The 16,458-nt window shown below is 44.3% G+C and overlaps 1 protein-coding gene across 1 annotated transcript in view; it reads right to left on the bottom strand.

Annotated features, from left to right (window-relative positions):
• Positions 1–1,302: 1,302 nt before the first annotated feature.
• Positions 1,303–16,458, bottom strand: part of kcnq3 (potassium voltage-gated channel, KQT-like subfamily, member 3) — a 97,346-nt gene continuing 82,190 nt past the window's right edge. The window contains 13 exon segments of the mRNA XM_037787404.1: positions 1,303–2,391; positions 2,393–2,772; positions 3,354–3,441; positions 4,424–4,519; positions 4,593–4,724; positions 6,741–6,846; positions 6,935–7,134; positions 11,472–11,498; positions 12,173–12,267; positions 12,386–12,481; positions 13,473–13,583; positions 15,788–15,961; positions 16,057–16,229. Of these exon segments, the coding sequence (XP_037643332.1) occupies positions 2,082–2,391; positions 2,393–2,772; positions 3,354–3,441; positions 4,424–4,519; positions 4,593–4,724; positions 6,741–6,846; positions 6,935–7,134; positions 11,472–11,498; positions 12,173–12,267; positions 12,386–12,481; positions 13,473–13,583; positions 15,788–15,961; positions 16,057–16,229 (1,988 nt within the window). The 3' untranslated portion in view covers positions 1,303–2,081.

Consider the following 16,458-nt stretch of genomic DNA (forward strand, 5'->3'; position numbering starts at 1 on the left):
GTCACTATTTGTTGGCAAAAATGTCACGAAATGTTGTCAGTTTGTGTTTAGGAAGTTTATAGAAGTTACATTTGTTATTTTGTTATTGTCTCTCTCACTGTTCTAGACCCTAAAACCGCCTGTATCACCACAAAATTAAACTTGCAACTTCAATATTTGTCTGGTTGTTGTCGGCTGAAAACTTGTTGGCTTTAACTTAAAGCAGGTGTGGTTGCAGATTACAATAAACCGTAGAAGCATCTGAACTCGCCGTTGAAGCCTGGCGTGGAAGCCCCTCTATAAAACCCGCCCGACTCTGAAGGTGCTTTAATAACATGCTATAACTGTGTAATAATCCATGTGTGTAGATATAGTTGGTTGTCAAATATTATATTCAGTATCATCGTGGCCCTAAAATCTAAAGTAGTAAATGCTGTTCAGGCCTATATGTGATCTTGTGTAAAGCTCTTTTTGTTGCCGTTAAGTTGTGCTCACGCTCGTCTCGCTTCAACGTCTGAACCATCAGAAAAACTCAACCTTCTGCAGCCAATCGCTCTCTAGCGTTTTCCACGTGTCCCTCCAAGTCTCTGCAGTGTGTGGTGTTGTTGCTGACAGCGTGAGTTTGTGTTCAGAACCGGACATTCGAGTTGGTCACGGCGCAGCGGTGGATGATACAGTAAATCTGTGTTTGTTGAAATTTTGATTAGAAAAGAAGCGTGTTATGAAGTTCCATCTTTTTTTAAGTTGTGTTACTATAAAGACGGTTGAAGAAATTCAGAGGTTTTGATTAGAATTTAACTTTTATAACGTACATGTGACGTTGATATCGAGCAGTGGCGTTACAAACACTCAGATGAGTGATTTGTGGGTAAATGCTCTTTTAATTTCATCATTTTGTACCCAAACTTCATCAGGATTATAATTAACTGGAATGATTAAGGAATTCCTTCTTCAAATCAGAGGAAAAAAAGCAGCTCTGTGCAGAATTTATCGTTAGAAAACATCAGATCTGTTTTAAAAAAACAATAATTAAAACGTACTATATTGAATTTGCTGTATTTTTGCAGTAGAAATTCCCTAAAAAGTTAGTTTGAAATGTTTAGGCATTTAGTTTGTGTTATTTTAGCCATTATTTTGCAGTCAGGACGCCCGTTCGTAAATTAAAGACATACAGGTGGTTTTATATCCCTGAATTCATGTGCCAACAAAAGCAGCAGAGATTTAGTGTTTCAAACTCTCTCCAATTATTATTTTTTTTAAAACTGTTTTTTTCAACTCTTAAAGTTTGTATGCATATAAAGTGGTGACATACAACTCAAGAGCTCGGTGGTGTGAAAACGAAGTGACGGGATCAGAAAACTAGAACTGATCCTCGATCCTCGAAGGATTCACAGCAACGAAAAAAGAAAATGGTGAAAGCAACTAAAGCAGTGTTTTGTTTGTCCCCGTCGTTCTCTCTCTCTCTCTCATTCACTCAGAAACACACTCATCAAACAAACATACAAAAACAAACAAAGAGACTTTTGGTTCCGTTATCGCCCTCCGACCGACCGTCACCCCTACGATGGTGCATTATCATGCAAACCATGCAACAAAACCATGGAAATGTATTCATATAAAAAAATAAGTGTTTACAAAATGGCATAGCAAGTATAGTATGTATCCATTCAAATCGCTTTTTTCCGTTTCCTGATATCCTGAACTTCGCAGTGTCTACACTAAAAATCGCATGCGTTACATGCAGTGCGGTTGGCTTTGCAGCGATAAAGCTTTTTGGGTGTATATAGTATGTATATTAATGTTCTTTTTTTTTGAGTGCGCTGTACAGAGTTTTACTTTACAAACTGTCTGTTTTACATTTTTTTTCTGGGCAGTCTCGATGCCATGGCTCTCTGTCGTCTGGACGGCGGTCGGTTGATGAGATCGGCCTCTGAAAGGTCGATGACCTCGCTCGCGACCTCGCAGCATCAAGGCGGATTAGACACCACCTTTTCCCTCCAAATGGTTTGGTCCGGAGGTGTGGCTTTGACCCATTTGGGGTTTAGAGGCATGGGTTGGATTTAAGGTCTCAGAGTTTTTGTGTGGTGTCACATGACCACCTCTCAGGGTGGCGTGTTCCACACGGCGTCGCCGAATCCCTCCCCCGTGGAGGAGAGCGGCAGGGGCCCCCCGCTGGGTGTAAAAGGGTCCGTGTCCGTGTCCGTCTCCCCCTCCGCCAGGTAGCTCGGTCTGGGTCTCGTCCAGCCGGCGTCCCTGGCCCCCATCGACAAGTCCTCCCCGTCCTCCCGCTCCCCAGAGATGCTGAACCCGCTTGGCGAGCGCTCCAGCTCCTCGTGGTTCACCGATAGCAGGGAGAGCGGCGAGTCGGCCCCCCGCCCCCCCCCCTGTGGTCCTGCCCGGCCCCGCTGACAAGTCCTGCAGGGAGCTGATGGGCAACACTGTGGGACGCTCGGCGTAGGTGGGGATGGCAGCTGGAGGGTGGCGTTGGTGGAGGTGTGACGGTGGGGGATGGTGGTCTGGCGGTACGCGGCTTACCCCGGCCGACCCGGTCCCCTCTCCGCCTCCTCGTCCTCGGCCACAGTACGGACTCACCTTGCTGACGGGCATCTGGTACGACATGTGCGGGAACGCCTCGGCGTAGTTGAAGAAAACCCGCCGGACCTCGCCGTTCCCCGTAGAGTCGCAGGCCTCCAGGGTCATGTGGGCGGCGCCGGCAGAGTCCACCTGCAGGTGCTCAGTGTGCTGGATGTGCATGTCCACCAGGAAGTCCAACTTCTTCTCCATGTCCTCCACCTGAGACACATTAGACCAGCAGCACAGACTGATGATCAACTGGGTCGGGATGAGTGACTACTGCTGGCAAGCTAAAGCCCCTTTTCCACCGCAGGAACTTTCCCCCGGAATTAAGTTCCGGGGACATTTTACGGGGCCTTTTATACCCCCCCAAAAAAGGCCCTGATCGTGGGTAGTACGTTCTGAAAGTACAGGAACTTTCCCCCAGAACTAAGAACCTTTTGAGGAACTCATTGCGTTTCGAATGCAGGAACCAGGGTCTTAATTAAGTTTTGGGGACATTTTATGGGGCCTTTTCACCCCCCAAAACGTGCCCTGGTCGGGGGGTAGTACGTTCTGAAAGTACAGGAACTTTCCCCAGGAACTAAGCACCTTTTGAGGAACTTTTTGTTTTACGGGGCCTTTTACGTGACGTAGTTACGTGGAAAAGAACGATAGCCAATAGAGAACCAAGCTGACTCAAGGAGGAAGGACGACCACGGCCGTCATGGCGGCCGAAGCTAACAAATGAGCTAATGCTAAACGTGAAGCATGAAGTGGTTAGTTTGTTATATGAACATCTGAAATGTCGTCATCCTCACCTGTCTCTCCACCCGGACAAATCTACCCATCATGCTTTGGTCTTCGGCATCTGGCATGGAGGCGGCTTTGGCTAGGTAGGACTCCTGCCTGGAACACAGGGACACTGAGTGGACGTGGACTGCACAGACATTTGTTAGGAAATAAACAACTAGAGCTGCAACGATTAACCGATTACCTGTCAACTATTAAAATAATCAGCAACTACTTTGATAATCGATTAATCGGCTGATTCCAGCTTCTGAAAAGTGAATATTTTCTGGTTTATTTACTCCTCTATGACAGTAAACTCAATATCTTTGGGACATTTGAAGACATTGTCTTGGACTCATATCACGCTTACAGAAACACAATGCCACGTGGTTAACGTTGTGAAAAGATTGGTTAGGTTTAGGCAACAAAACTACTTGGTTAAGGACAACGTAACGCAACAACGTAACGCAACAACGTAACGCAACAACGTAAAGTAACGTAACAACTCAACGACGTAACAACTCAATGACGTAACAACGTGACGTAACATCGTGACGTAACAACGTGACGTAACAACGTGACGTAACAACGTGACGTAACAACATTTGCCCATAGCGGACTTTGTTATGTAACGCGACTTAACTATGTTACGTAAAACTATGTTACGTAAAACAAGGTTACGTAAAACAAGGTTACGTAAAACAATTATACGTAAAACGCCACTACGTAAAACGCCGCTACGTAAAACGCTGCTACTTAAAACGACAATGCTACGTAAAACGACGTTACGCAAAACAACGTTACGCAAAACAACGTTACGCAAAACAAGGACTCTCGGGGGTCAATTTGAGAATCAGTGCTTATCATCGGAACTGTTTACAGAGTACTAGAATATATAATGCACAACATGATGAGAGAAGCAAGACCTAACCAAGATAAATTCATCGTTATATGTGACATCGCAATGAAAATAAATGCTAATCTTAATAAAAGTAAAAACAAAACAAGCTTGTATTATTTTAGCACTTTTGTTTCTTCATCAGTCGTATATAGTCCTATGCCATTGTGTTGTCTAGTCGTTGTGTTTGAGTGACCGTACCTGGGAGACTGATTGGGCGGGTAGGTAAAGGGCGTTTTCTGAGTTTTCTTCTGTTTGGGGGTGAGGGGGGGTCCAGGGGCGAGAATCATGTCGATCCTTGAAGGAAGAGGAAGAGGATGAGCTTGAGGAAGAGGAGATGAATGCATCATGTGTGGTGCGTTTTGCTGACCTTGTCTGGAGGTATTTAATTCTACAGAGCATGTCCAGGTGTCCGGCAGAGTACTGCTCGATCACGTCTTTGACATCGTAAGGCCTCAGAGTTTCCTTAAACCGCTTCTTGTTCAAGAGGAATTGCATGATCCTGTGACACAAACAGTTTGAACACATTTAAATGATATTCACACATTAACTGTGGGTGTGATCGTCTGACGACTCCAGGAGGAATTGTGTTGACAGCATTTAACCTGCGAAGACTTTAACATTATCTATATGTTTGATCCAGGAGTCAGTAACCTGCGTCTCTTCAGCTCCTCTCCAGTGGCTCCCTGTAGAGTTTTAAAAATGTTTTTTGTTTACATTTTCATTTTTATTTATCATTGTTGTAGGTCTATGGTACGACGGTACGACGGAGTATTAAGGCCACATTGAGGAAACAGAATCAATCTGAGATTTCAAGAATAAAGTCATAATATTATAATTTACGTGTTATTTCCTTTTTTCTCGTAAATTTATGACTTTATTCTCGTAATATTCTGACTTTATTTTGTAAATCTCAGATGTTTTTCCCTCAATGTGGCCCTAGTACTCCGTAGTACATTGTCTCTTTGGCCCTCACTGCATTAGACTGATATACTATATACTTAGACTATAAACTGTGTTACCTTCATCACAATGATCACATGTTTTGCGGCTCCAGACAGATTTCTTTATTTTTTTTTGCCTAAAATGTCTCTTCTGATAGTAAAGGTTGCTGACCGCTGGTTTGATCGAAGCCATGGTCAAAGTCTTCATCCATCCATCGCCGGATGCTTATCCTGGTCTGGGTTTCCGTCCTGAGGCGGTCCCAGGCCAGATGGGTTTCGTAATCCCTCCAGAATGTTCTGGCTCAGTTGGACGTGCACAATAAAGCTCTAACGGTAACCAGAAGGCATCAGAATCAGGTGTTCAAACTACCTCCACTGGCTCCTTTCCACACGAATAACACTGTAAATATTCAATCTTGTGAAGGTCTGTCAGCATTCAGCAGTACCTTGCACACCTTCAGGGTGATTTAAGAACCCTCCGTTTCGCTTCGAGTTCAGATTCATTTCGCAATAACGACCGGCTCACTGAACTATTATCCCTTACTTGTCAACCAGAGTCGGCGATTATTAAAGGGTAAGTGGTTCACACTAGGATCAAAGACCAGCTACGAGTCTTTGGTGTGCACTCACCAACTCTTTACTCATTGTACTTTGGATCCCACCCAACATCTTTCAGTTCTTTTGAAGTCCTCTCCAACCTGGAGTCCACCCGGCTGCCACCCACTGAGCTCCTTTTCCTTTGTCCCGGAATAAACTCCCACTTTGACTTGAACCCGACTCTTCCCGGAGTCAGCGGCTGCTGCACGAGTGTTCAGTGTTTGGGAGAAAGTCCTTTAAAAAGTCCTGAAACTAAAACCCTCGCCAGATCCGAGCAAACCCCATTCAGACCCATTCAGCCCCGAAATAATGGTGTGGAAGGAAGCAGCGCTTTCACAGGGTTAATCACTCATCTCACAGGCCCTCACACTAGATTGGATTCCTGCATTATGTCAGCAGTGTGGCCTATAGGTTTACCAAGTAAGCATGACTGAGTTCTGCCTACGCTGCTCACCCTCTAACTCCTGATGTAATGACTGACGCTGCATCCAACATCCAACATCCATGCTTTCATATGCTTTTCTTATTGTTTCTGCAGCATTTTAAACTATCGAGGTGGAATTAAAAGCTGGGAGAGTTCAGATATGTAAAGATCTTGGGTACTTTACTTATTCACAACTTTATGCGTCTCCCCCATATTAAGACATGCTTCAGAGATATCGGGCTTTAAAGATTGTAAAGTAGCAGACTCTATACAGAACAGGATATTCTCTGAGATTAAAGTGGTAAAGTTACGAGAAAGAAATTGGATATTCTCTGAGATTAAAGTGGTAAATTTACCGGAAAAAAATATGATATTCTCTGAGATTAAAGTGGTAAATTTACCGGAAAAAAATATGATATTCTCTGAGATTAAAGTGGTAAATTTACAAGATCCAAGTTTTTTTCTCGCCCCACCCAACTGTGATGTCATGCTGTTTCACAGTGACTTTGCAGGAGCACGCACCATAATGAAATGTACATTTGAAGTTGCTGACCTGACTGCCCTGATGACCAGTTTCAGCGTGGGGATCATCTCCTCCATGAGGATGTCTGGAGGGAAGCCCCGGTCCTCTAAGGCTGATTCTCCCAGGCCTCCTGCATCTGACGAACAGTTAACACGATGATGACCACGAGCCCAACACTTTGGAAACTGACATCTTATAGACCGTAGTGGCGTTTCTTTTCATACCTTCGGAGCTCTGGCGGAGTGTGTAGGCCTTCATGCGGAAGGCGGTGCGGAAGCGTTCCCGGTTACTGAAGCCGGCAGGTTTCGGCTCCTTGGAGGGACTTTCCTCGATGGAGTCGGCGTGACCCGTGAGCCTCTTGCCCGACCCGGCCGACGGCCGTGTGTTGGGAAGGCGAACACGCTCGAGTAAACTCAGCTTTTGACTGAAATGGGGGGAAAAAAACAAGAGAGTTAGAGATACAGTTACTAGTCATGATATGCAGAACTATACCAACCAGTAAGACTGAACGCTCAAAGTAGTCTGACACAGTTCTTATGGCCCCGATAGTTAACGTCACTTCTTGTAGCGTGTAAAGAGATTTAGAGTTAACGAGGCTTTGGGGAGATCTTTGCTTGACTGATGAGTGTCTATCACATTCAGCCATGTGCCCAGCTCGGTTATCAGACCCGATGAAGGTCTACAGACTGAAATTTCTTGTCATTGCAAGTCACCAACACTTAAAGGCAGGGTTGATGATGTTCTCCAGTATATCCACTATATCTGTTCTATTGGTTGAAATGGTCTTTACACCCCGACAGCGGTCCATTACTGAGGAGCTCTGAAAAAGGAGCGGAAAAGAGCCGTCATCTGTAGCTGCTGTAATCCTGTAAAAACGTCTACCAATCACTGCCTTCGAGGGAAGAGGGGGAGGAGGTTGGGTGAAACAAACACAAGACTATCAACCAGGACACCGTTGTTCATGTTCTGTGTGAAACTAAAAGTAAAAGTTGACGTTACGCTTGTTACGTAATGTTATGTAAGAATGTCCCCTGAGGCTTCGTCCACACTGGGAACGTCAGGAGTGGTCGCGTGCCGGCGACGTGATTCACACGTCGGGTGTCAGCTCTTTCTTTCTGCATAGAGTTTGCCTTTCATAATGGCCATTTCATTTCATTATAAATGTCATTTATATTTATTTTAGACAGAGAAAGGTTAAGAAATGTGTGGTAATTTGTAAATAATAGTAATAATCCACAATTAAAACCCCGTACTATATTCATTCATGGAGCTCTCCAAGTCACTGCATGTTCTAAAACACTGTCCTTCACATATTTCAGAATAAAAGCATTGTGTTAACAGATGAAGGAATTCTGTCCACAGAAAAAAAACCACTTGAGGGCTTTTATTTTTAAATGAAAGCAGGAAGTGTTGATTTAAAAATAAATCTTTACTTTTTTTCATCTCCGTAACATATTCCACAGATAGAGACATTGAAACTGTAGTAATGTTGATGATATGATGTTAATATACAGTCAATAGATCACTTTCACTGTCTGTTGTTGCTGTGAACCGTGCTGCTCGCGTCAAAAATAGGAGAGACCTTGAATCTCTAGAAGAGACGCAGCCGAGCATTGTGGCTGCTCTAACCTGTTAACACAGACGCTGAAATAAAAAACAACAGGTAACGCAGCCGCCACGCGCTGCTGACGTTCCCGGTGTGGACGAGGCTTTTAAGCCTTTTCTACCAAAAACAATTTCTACCAAATGTACCCTGCAAGTTGACACCAGCACCTTCTAAAGGAATCCCTCTTCTAGTCTCAGCTACAGCTTCCCCCTGAATCTGACTTCCCTCTCACAGAGGAGTTAAAAGTCTTCACGGTCCGCTGCCTCAACGTAACACCGCTGCTCTCCTGGCAGAAGGCCGCCGCAAAGAGCTGCGAGAGTTTTGGTCTCCTTTATTGTCCAATAGCTGACAATATTTGGCAGCACAAAGACAAAGAGCTCCCTGGGTAAAATAAGACTCCTGTGTGCCTTGGAAGAAGGCAGAGAGGCGGGGGTAACCGGAGCCGACATGGCCCTCTGAAACGTGGAGCGTTCTCAGCGACTTTGCTCCCACAGCGGACACACAATATGAGTCTCTATGTGGCCTCGGGGCAGAATAGAGGACGGCAGATTACGGCGCTGAGAGGCTGCAGAATAGGATGCTTTAAAGGAAGAGAGAATCTCTTTCTGGCTGCTTCTCCGCCGAATAAAGAGCAGAAAATTACATGTGATTATCCCGCGGCTCTCTGTAGACGAGGCAACACAACGGGGAAAAAATAACGATCCTTATCTCCCACACGGCGCTGCCTTCCCGAGACACGTACGCACATATTGGTTAACTATAGCTGCACAGACCTGCAGTGACAATATTAAAGGAGGAATGAACAACTTTATGACAACTTTTTTTTCATTTATATACATGAATTACAGAACATTACATCTCGTAGGTTTAGCCACGAACCGTGGATGAGACCAACCTGACCGTCCTGCTGCCACAAACACTCACTAGAGCACCAAATGTGGATTCATCTGCCGCTGAAAGTAGTCCCCAACAAATGCACTATTTCCACTATTTATTGTTTGATTAAAACTACTTACTACTTATTTCTTTTCTTGAAAAAAGGCCACTTCAAAAATAATTTTAAAAAAAAGGAATAAAAGGTGTTTTTGATAGATTTCTTGAAATAACAAGTAATATTTAGGCCACATAAAAAGATATTCAAGATGCATTGTCTAAAAAACTAGAAATGTGACTTGTTAGGTGATCGTGTCTTATATTAAGAGATTATTTTATTAGACAAATATACTCTGTAAGATTTTTTGCGTTTTGCAGTGATGACATTTGTTGACAAAAAGAAAATTATAAACGTACAAACTCTAAAAACGTGAACATTATAAACTTCATACTTCATTATTATGGGTTACATTACAGTAAATCATAATGTTTCTGATATGTTCTGCACTGTAAATAATATCCTAAACTCACTGTAAGAGGGCCGACTGACTCTGGTAATACTCACAACGATAGCAAAACAACACACACGGACAGAAAACGGACTCTCAGATGGGATATAATGCTGAATGTGTTGAATAGACCACACAATGCCAGCGGATCGCTCTGATAAAAGGTCTAATATCTCTCAGTGAAACACACAGTGAGTGGCTTATCGCCCTCTGGTCGGAGCTGGCTGCTCTGTAGTAGTTTCTGGCCGCCGTCCACCTCTTCGCTCAGAGCAACAAGATAATGTCACGCTGCTAATTTCCCAGACGCTGATCCTACGAGGGAGTTAAATCTCTCTCTACACGGACCTCCGTCTTTATTTCCTGTTTCTCCCTCTCTACATCTTTGTCACCTCCTTTTTTCTCTCTCGTCCTCGTCGTCCATCTGTTTTTCTTTCCTATTTTCCCTCATTGTTTTCTCCGTTGCCTCGGTGCTTTACATAACTACATAAGCACTTTTATGGCCTCTGAATGGGGGTGTCAAACATACGGCCCGAGGGCCAGAACCGGCCGGCCGATTAGACTGTTGTCAGAACCATTATAGCACTCCTCCTCCTCTTCCCCTTAGAATCCATGGTCGGGGCCATAAAGTCTAAGAAACTGATATTTCAGAGCCGTGGTCGGGACCATAGATTCTAACTTACTGATATTTCAGAGCCATGGTCGGGGCCATAGATTCTAACTTACTGATATTTCAGAGCCATGGTCGGGGCCATAGATTCTAACTTACTGATATTTCAGAGCCATGGTCGGGGCCATAGATTCTAACTTACTGATATTTCAGAGCCATGGTCGGGGCCATAGATTCTAACTTACTGATATTTCAGAGCCATGGTCGGGGCCATAGATTCTAACTTACTGATATTTCAGAGCCGTGGTCGGGGCCATAGATTCTAACTTACTGATATTTCAGAGCCGTGGTCGGGGCCATAGATTCTAACTTACTGATATTTCAGAGCCGTGGTCGGGGCCATAGATTCTAACTTACTGATATTTTAGAGCCGTGGTCGGGGTCATAGATTCTAACTTACTGATATTTCAGAGCCGTGGTCGGGGCCATAGATTCTAACTTACTGATATTTTAGAGCCATGGTCGGGGCCATAGATTCTAACTTACTGATATTTCAGAGCCGTGGTCGGGGCCATAGATTCTAACTTATGTAGGTAGATATACAGTCATGTAGTTATACTGAGGTCACCAGAGTATTGATTACTCCATTAGACCCACCACATCATTTCAGCAGCTTATGAAGAACAGATAGATTTCTTTCACAAATCAAACCTCCTCACTGAGATTTTCATGTCATGTTTTTCATCATTAACGTCCCTCCAAATGAAAATCATCAAACCCAAAGACCCCATCTCGGGTCCTAATTACTCCATCTAAACTGTCATTCATAATTGAAACAAAATTAATGGACTCAGTAATCGGCTTCTAAAAAAAAATCCCTCAGCCTAAAATGTCATTAGAGTGTAGCCGATGTAGAAAGCGGCGCCGTTAAAGAGCGGGACGGGTGGGAGTTTTATATCACCATTCACATATTTACCACATTAGCTCAGAGATTTATTTGACTTGTGAATTAATAACGGAAGCTATTTAAAGAGTGGACGGGGGGGATATTCTAGGAAACCTTCATTAGTCTTTCCACCATGAAGGGGCTAATTAAAGCGCCGTGAGGAGGCCTGGACACGGCTCTGTGCGATTTAGAGTATGGAGATTAAATAACAGGCACCTACCTCGCCATGACCTCCAAGTGATCCTTCCTTTGGATGGACAGAGAGAAAAGTATGAAAGTTAATAACTGAGAACAGAGAGGAGCTTAAATATCTTCCTCTAAGAGTCAGAAGATGAATTTAAACACACTTCAAATCACTACTTTTATCTCTTTGACGTCTGGTTGGCCAATCAGCTCGGTGTATTTACTGGGAATGCTCCACTCTCCTACGCCCCCTGAACTTCCAATCGGCTTGGTGTATTTACTGGGAATGCTCCACTCTCCTACGCCCCCTGAATTTCCAATCGGCTTGGTGTATTTACTGGGAATGCTCCACTCTCTTACGCCCCCTGAACTTCCAATTGGCTTGGTGTATTTACTGGGAATGCTCCACTCTCTTACGCCCCCTGGACTTCCAATCGGCTTGGTGTATTTACTGGGAATGCTCCACTCTCTTACGCCCCCTGAACTTCCAATTGGCTTGGTGTATTTACTGGGAATGCTCCACTCTCCTACGCCCCCTGAATTTCCAATTGGCTCTGTGTATGTATTGGGAATGCTCCACTCTCTTACGCCCCCTGGACTTCCAATCGGCTTGGTGTATTTACTGGGAATGCTCCACTCTCTTACGCCCCCTGGACTTCCAATCGGCTTGGTGTATTTACTGGGAATGCTCCACTCTCCTACGCCCCTTTTTGTTTGAACAGAATGTGAACAACTTGCCTGAAACAGGGAAGAGAGATGATGGTTTCGTAAAATCTCCACGTGGCAATAAGGTCATCCCTGATTGGATTGGTGGAATAATATCGCCAGGCGGACTTGAGATAAGAAAACAAAATAAGCAAATAGTCTCACAAATGGGCACTTTGATATTATGACTCAGTAAACATCTGGACCAATCACGTGAGAAGGTTGCTGATGATGTCAGAGCCTCACCTGGATGAGCCCGGCGGCCGGATGTCTGCGCTTCTCAAAGTGCTTCTGTCTGTGCTGCTCCTGGACCTTCAGAGCCAAACCTGAACCCAGGATCCCCTGCAGCCACAAAACAACAGTCAGCAACACCGCCGGCGGTCTGAATAATGTTGGGCGCCGCGTAAACAATCGTCTTAAATGAAGCTGCTTTATGGTCTCATCTTGTCGACGTTCAAGGTGTCAGTTGTAGCCCTTACAGGGACTGTGATAAATGTAAAAACGTTTAACCGTTAACCAACATTGAGCAGTTTTAACCGATTAACACTATCGGTTAAAACGGTTAAAAGAAAAACTGAGAAAAACTTGTTTCTTTAAGGAGAAAAGCTGGTCCACCTTAAGAGAGTCTGAGTCGGCGTTACAGATACAGGAAGTCGGCTCCCGTCTATAGCTCGCTTAAGCTGAGGAGTTGTAGCCTCGTAGCATTTATTCACCGACTAATAAACTGTACACACACCGTCTGCTACACCTACGTTCACAGCTAGAACGCCACCAACAACACACACACGGTCTGTCGGAAACACGCTGAAGTTTCGCTGCGCTGACAGAACGTATGTGTGTGTGACAGTGGTGAGCCCGAAGCTACCAGCAGAGCTACAAATGCTAACGTAGCACAAACACACACACTGTTTGTGTTTGTGCTATCGTTACTCCGGGCAGACACACAGCGGACAACCTGCTAAACTAAACTAAATGTGCGGTGGAGACTTTTACTGGGAAAGTTCCTGCATGTCCGCGACACTACACGCAGCGTCTAAGTTATCTATCTGCTAAGTTAACGCTCCTGTACGGTTAACTGGAGACTGTCTGTTGTCCTCGTACACTGCAGCTGGCGCACCGCTGCATCTGAGGCACAAATCTTGTCGGTTAACGGTTAATAATTGGTTAACGAGGATTGGTTAACGGTTAAGAATTTTTTTCAAAATTAGCATCCCTAATCACAATATACTGAATGTTAACCCCTGGATAATGATACGTATCGTATCTCCAGACTCTTGCTAATACACAGCCCCTACTAACGATGAATATGTTCTATACAGGAGGGTGTACTCACTGCAGGCAAAGCGAAGAAGGACACTCCGATCAGAGCAAAAGTGCCGGCTAACAGTCTCCCAGCCCAGGTCTTTGGGGTCTTGTCCCCGTAACCGATGGTGGTCAGCGTGATCTGCAAGAGAGAAGATGACACTATCGTTATAATAACTGGGGTGTTCCCAGTGTGGACGAAGCGTATGACTTGCCCCAAACTGCATGTGATTATCATAAAGTGGGCATGTCTGTAAAGGGGAGACTCGTGGGTACCCAGAGAACCCATTTACATTCACTGATCTGGAGGTCAGAGGTCAGATTAGGTTTTCTAGTTTCATATGATACCAGTATCTTCACTCTAGCTTTAAAACTAAGCCCGCTGTGATCTAAAAATCACAAGTTGCATTAATGTGTTAAAGAAAATTGTGGCGTTAAAACAAAATTGAATTAATGATACGGCACAATTTTATAAGTGTGGCGTCAAAGTCTATTTTATTTTGTCACATTACTTCACCAATAAAAATAAATAAATAAATATTACACTTATAAAAGTTACTGTTAAATGAGTTGACGAGGAATGTGTAAGGGATTCGTCGGCTACTAAGAGCTATTAAATGCGACGGTAGATATTTACACACATTAATGTATCTGTTCCAGTCGACTACAGAAATACACAGCAGTTCTGTTGAGAATCTGCTCTGCTCTGTATCGACCCACCGAAGGGCAGTCCGGTGTTTCAGAGGGTCACAACATCATCTAGCTGTTGACGACGGAGCATCTTGCTCAAGGACACTTCAGCGGGGCAGCTGCTTGCTGTCATAGAACTTGAACTCTGGTCTCCCAGGTTGAAGGACGGTCTCCTTAATGAGGCCACGCTGCTGGAAGAAACTGCTTCTGACTGGAAGACCTGAAGCTACATCAACCAGCTACCAGCTAACTAACACTTCTTATCTATTGTTTTTGTTGTTCAGCAGCTGGCTCTGAAGTTAAAGCTTCCCGACGACACCTGAATGCAGCAGAATATTATTATTATATTATATATTTTTTTGGCAGAAATCCCACGTTTGGATCACAGCCAGAATTGCTATCGGCTGATAATTTGGCTGAATGTAATTTGTCCGTCAGGCTGCAGCCAAAACCCACGGCAAACTTTGAAGACATCCAGCTGGCAGGAGGAAAAACAACCTCATTTAACAAGTCATTTAATCTCACATTTAACATATGAGACTTTCACTCGTTCTTCATAGGGATGCACCGATACCGAATCAGATATCGCAGCTACACTGACTCAAATAGCTGCATCTATCGGTGACAATGGATCCGATCTATTCAATTCTATGTTTATATACTATATGCATTTAGGAAAGAAGGAGGTTATGTTTTCACCGGCGTTGGTTGTTGGTTTGTTTGTTTGTTGGTTTGTTTGTTTGTTGGTTTGTCTGTTAGCAGGATTACTCCAAAAGTCCGCAATGGATTTGAATGAAATATTTTGGAGGGTTGGGGTGTGGCACAATGAACAATCCATTCGATTTTGGTGGCGATCCCGGTTCATGATCCGGCTTCGGGAATATTTTTGAATAACTCCGCTCCGCCTGTGCATTAACATCTCAGGCTTTAAGACATGCGCAGTGTAACTGATGACGCGACGTACATGAAACCTACCTTGGCGGAGGTCTGCGCTCTCCGAATGCACTTCTACTTTATTTTATACTTTGTTGCTGCATTAAAAAGGTTTACACTTGAATTATAATTTACGGAGCCCTCCTAGAACCCTAGGAGAAAATGTTATTGATTCGTTCCCTCAAGTTAGTAAGTGTACTAGTTCTGTTCTCAAAGTTTACTCTTACATTTAAAGTATACTTAAAAGTATTTATAAACTAAAAAGTGGGCCAATTTAGTCCCAAGAAGTTTTTAAGTAGTACACTTACAAGTATACTAGTACATTGATATTAGTATACTTATTACATAAAGTATACTTGGGATTATACTTGAAGTATAATGTTAGACTAACGTTGGCTTGAGTAGTACAGTCGTACATTAACGTTACAGCAGCATCAGACTGTCGTCTCCATCTAAATTTCAGCCTATAGATCAAACAGTTGGTTATTAACAGACAACACTGAGCCTGATGGGATTCATCAGATACGTAGAGACGTCTGGATCAGTAATATCTGTCCACTGTGTTGGACGGGGGACGACTGAAGGGACATGGCGGCGATCAACCTTCGTTTATTAAGGTATTGCCAACGCTCAGGTTCAGGCAAGATTACAAAATATGTTATTAGTAGCTCTACGCCACCTACCACATCTACTGTATGAAGAGACGTAATGTGATGTACGTACCAGCCCCCACCACAGAGCGTCGGCGTACGTGTCGAAATCCTGCGAACTGGGCTGAACGGTGGGGTTGTCGGGGTTGGACACGTCCATGGAGTTGTCGTCCTTCTCCACCAGGTAGACGAGGAAAGACGCCAGGATCAGAGACAGGAAGCCGATGTACCAGGCTGTGATCAGCTCCTACACAAATACATTACATGTTGACCAGAGCCGTGGTCGGGGCCATAGATTCTAACTTACTGATATTTCAAAGCCGTGGTCGGGGCCATTCCTACCTTACTGTGAGCGTATATGGCGGACCCCAGCAGCTTCCACGTCCCTCCTCTCCGGTCCATACGCAGCATCCGCAGGATCTGCAGGAAGCGCAGGCTGCGCAGGGATGTGGCCAACACGTTGCCCTGGTTACGCACCGCCACCACCGGCACCGAGGCAATCAGCACAAAAATGTCTGAGACACACGAGAACAGCAGGATTCACAGAAGGTTCTACATGTGAGGCTTTTATAAACTCTTTAATGAGTCTGACCCGACACAGTTATTAAAGTCTTCTTTGTGGGTTGATGAATGCGTTCTGAGGAGGAATTAGCTCCTAATCAGAGCCGATTGAACATAAAAGACGATGTTGAAAAGCTGTTAATAAGATTGAGTTGGAACAGGAGCAGGTTTGTGGGTGTTTTC

The sequence above is a fragment of the Sebastes umbrosus genome, chromosome 12, assembly GCF_015220745.1.
Source record: "Sebastes umbrosus isolate fSebUmb1 chromosome 12, fSebUmb1.pri, whole genome shotgun sequence".
NCBI classification, from domain to species: domain Eukaryota; kingdom Metazoa; phylum Chordata; class Actinopteri; order Perciformes; family Sebastidae; genus Sebastes; species Sebastes umbrosus.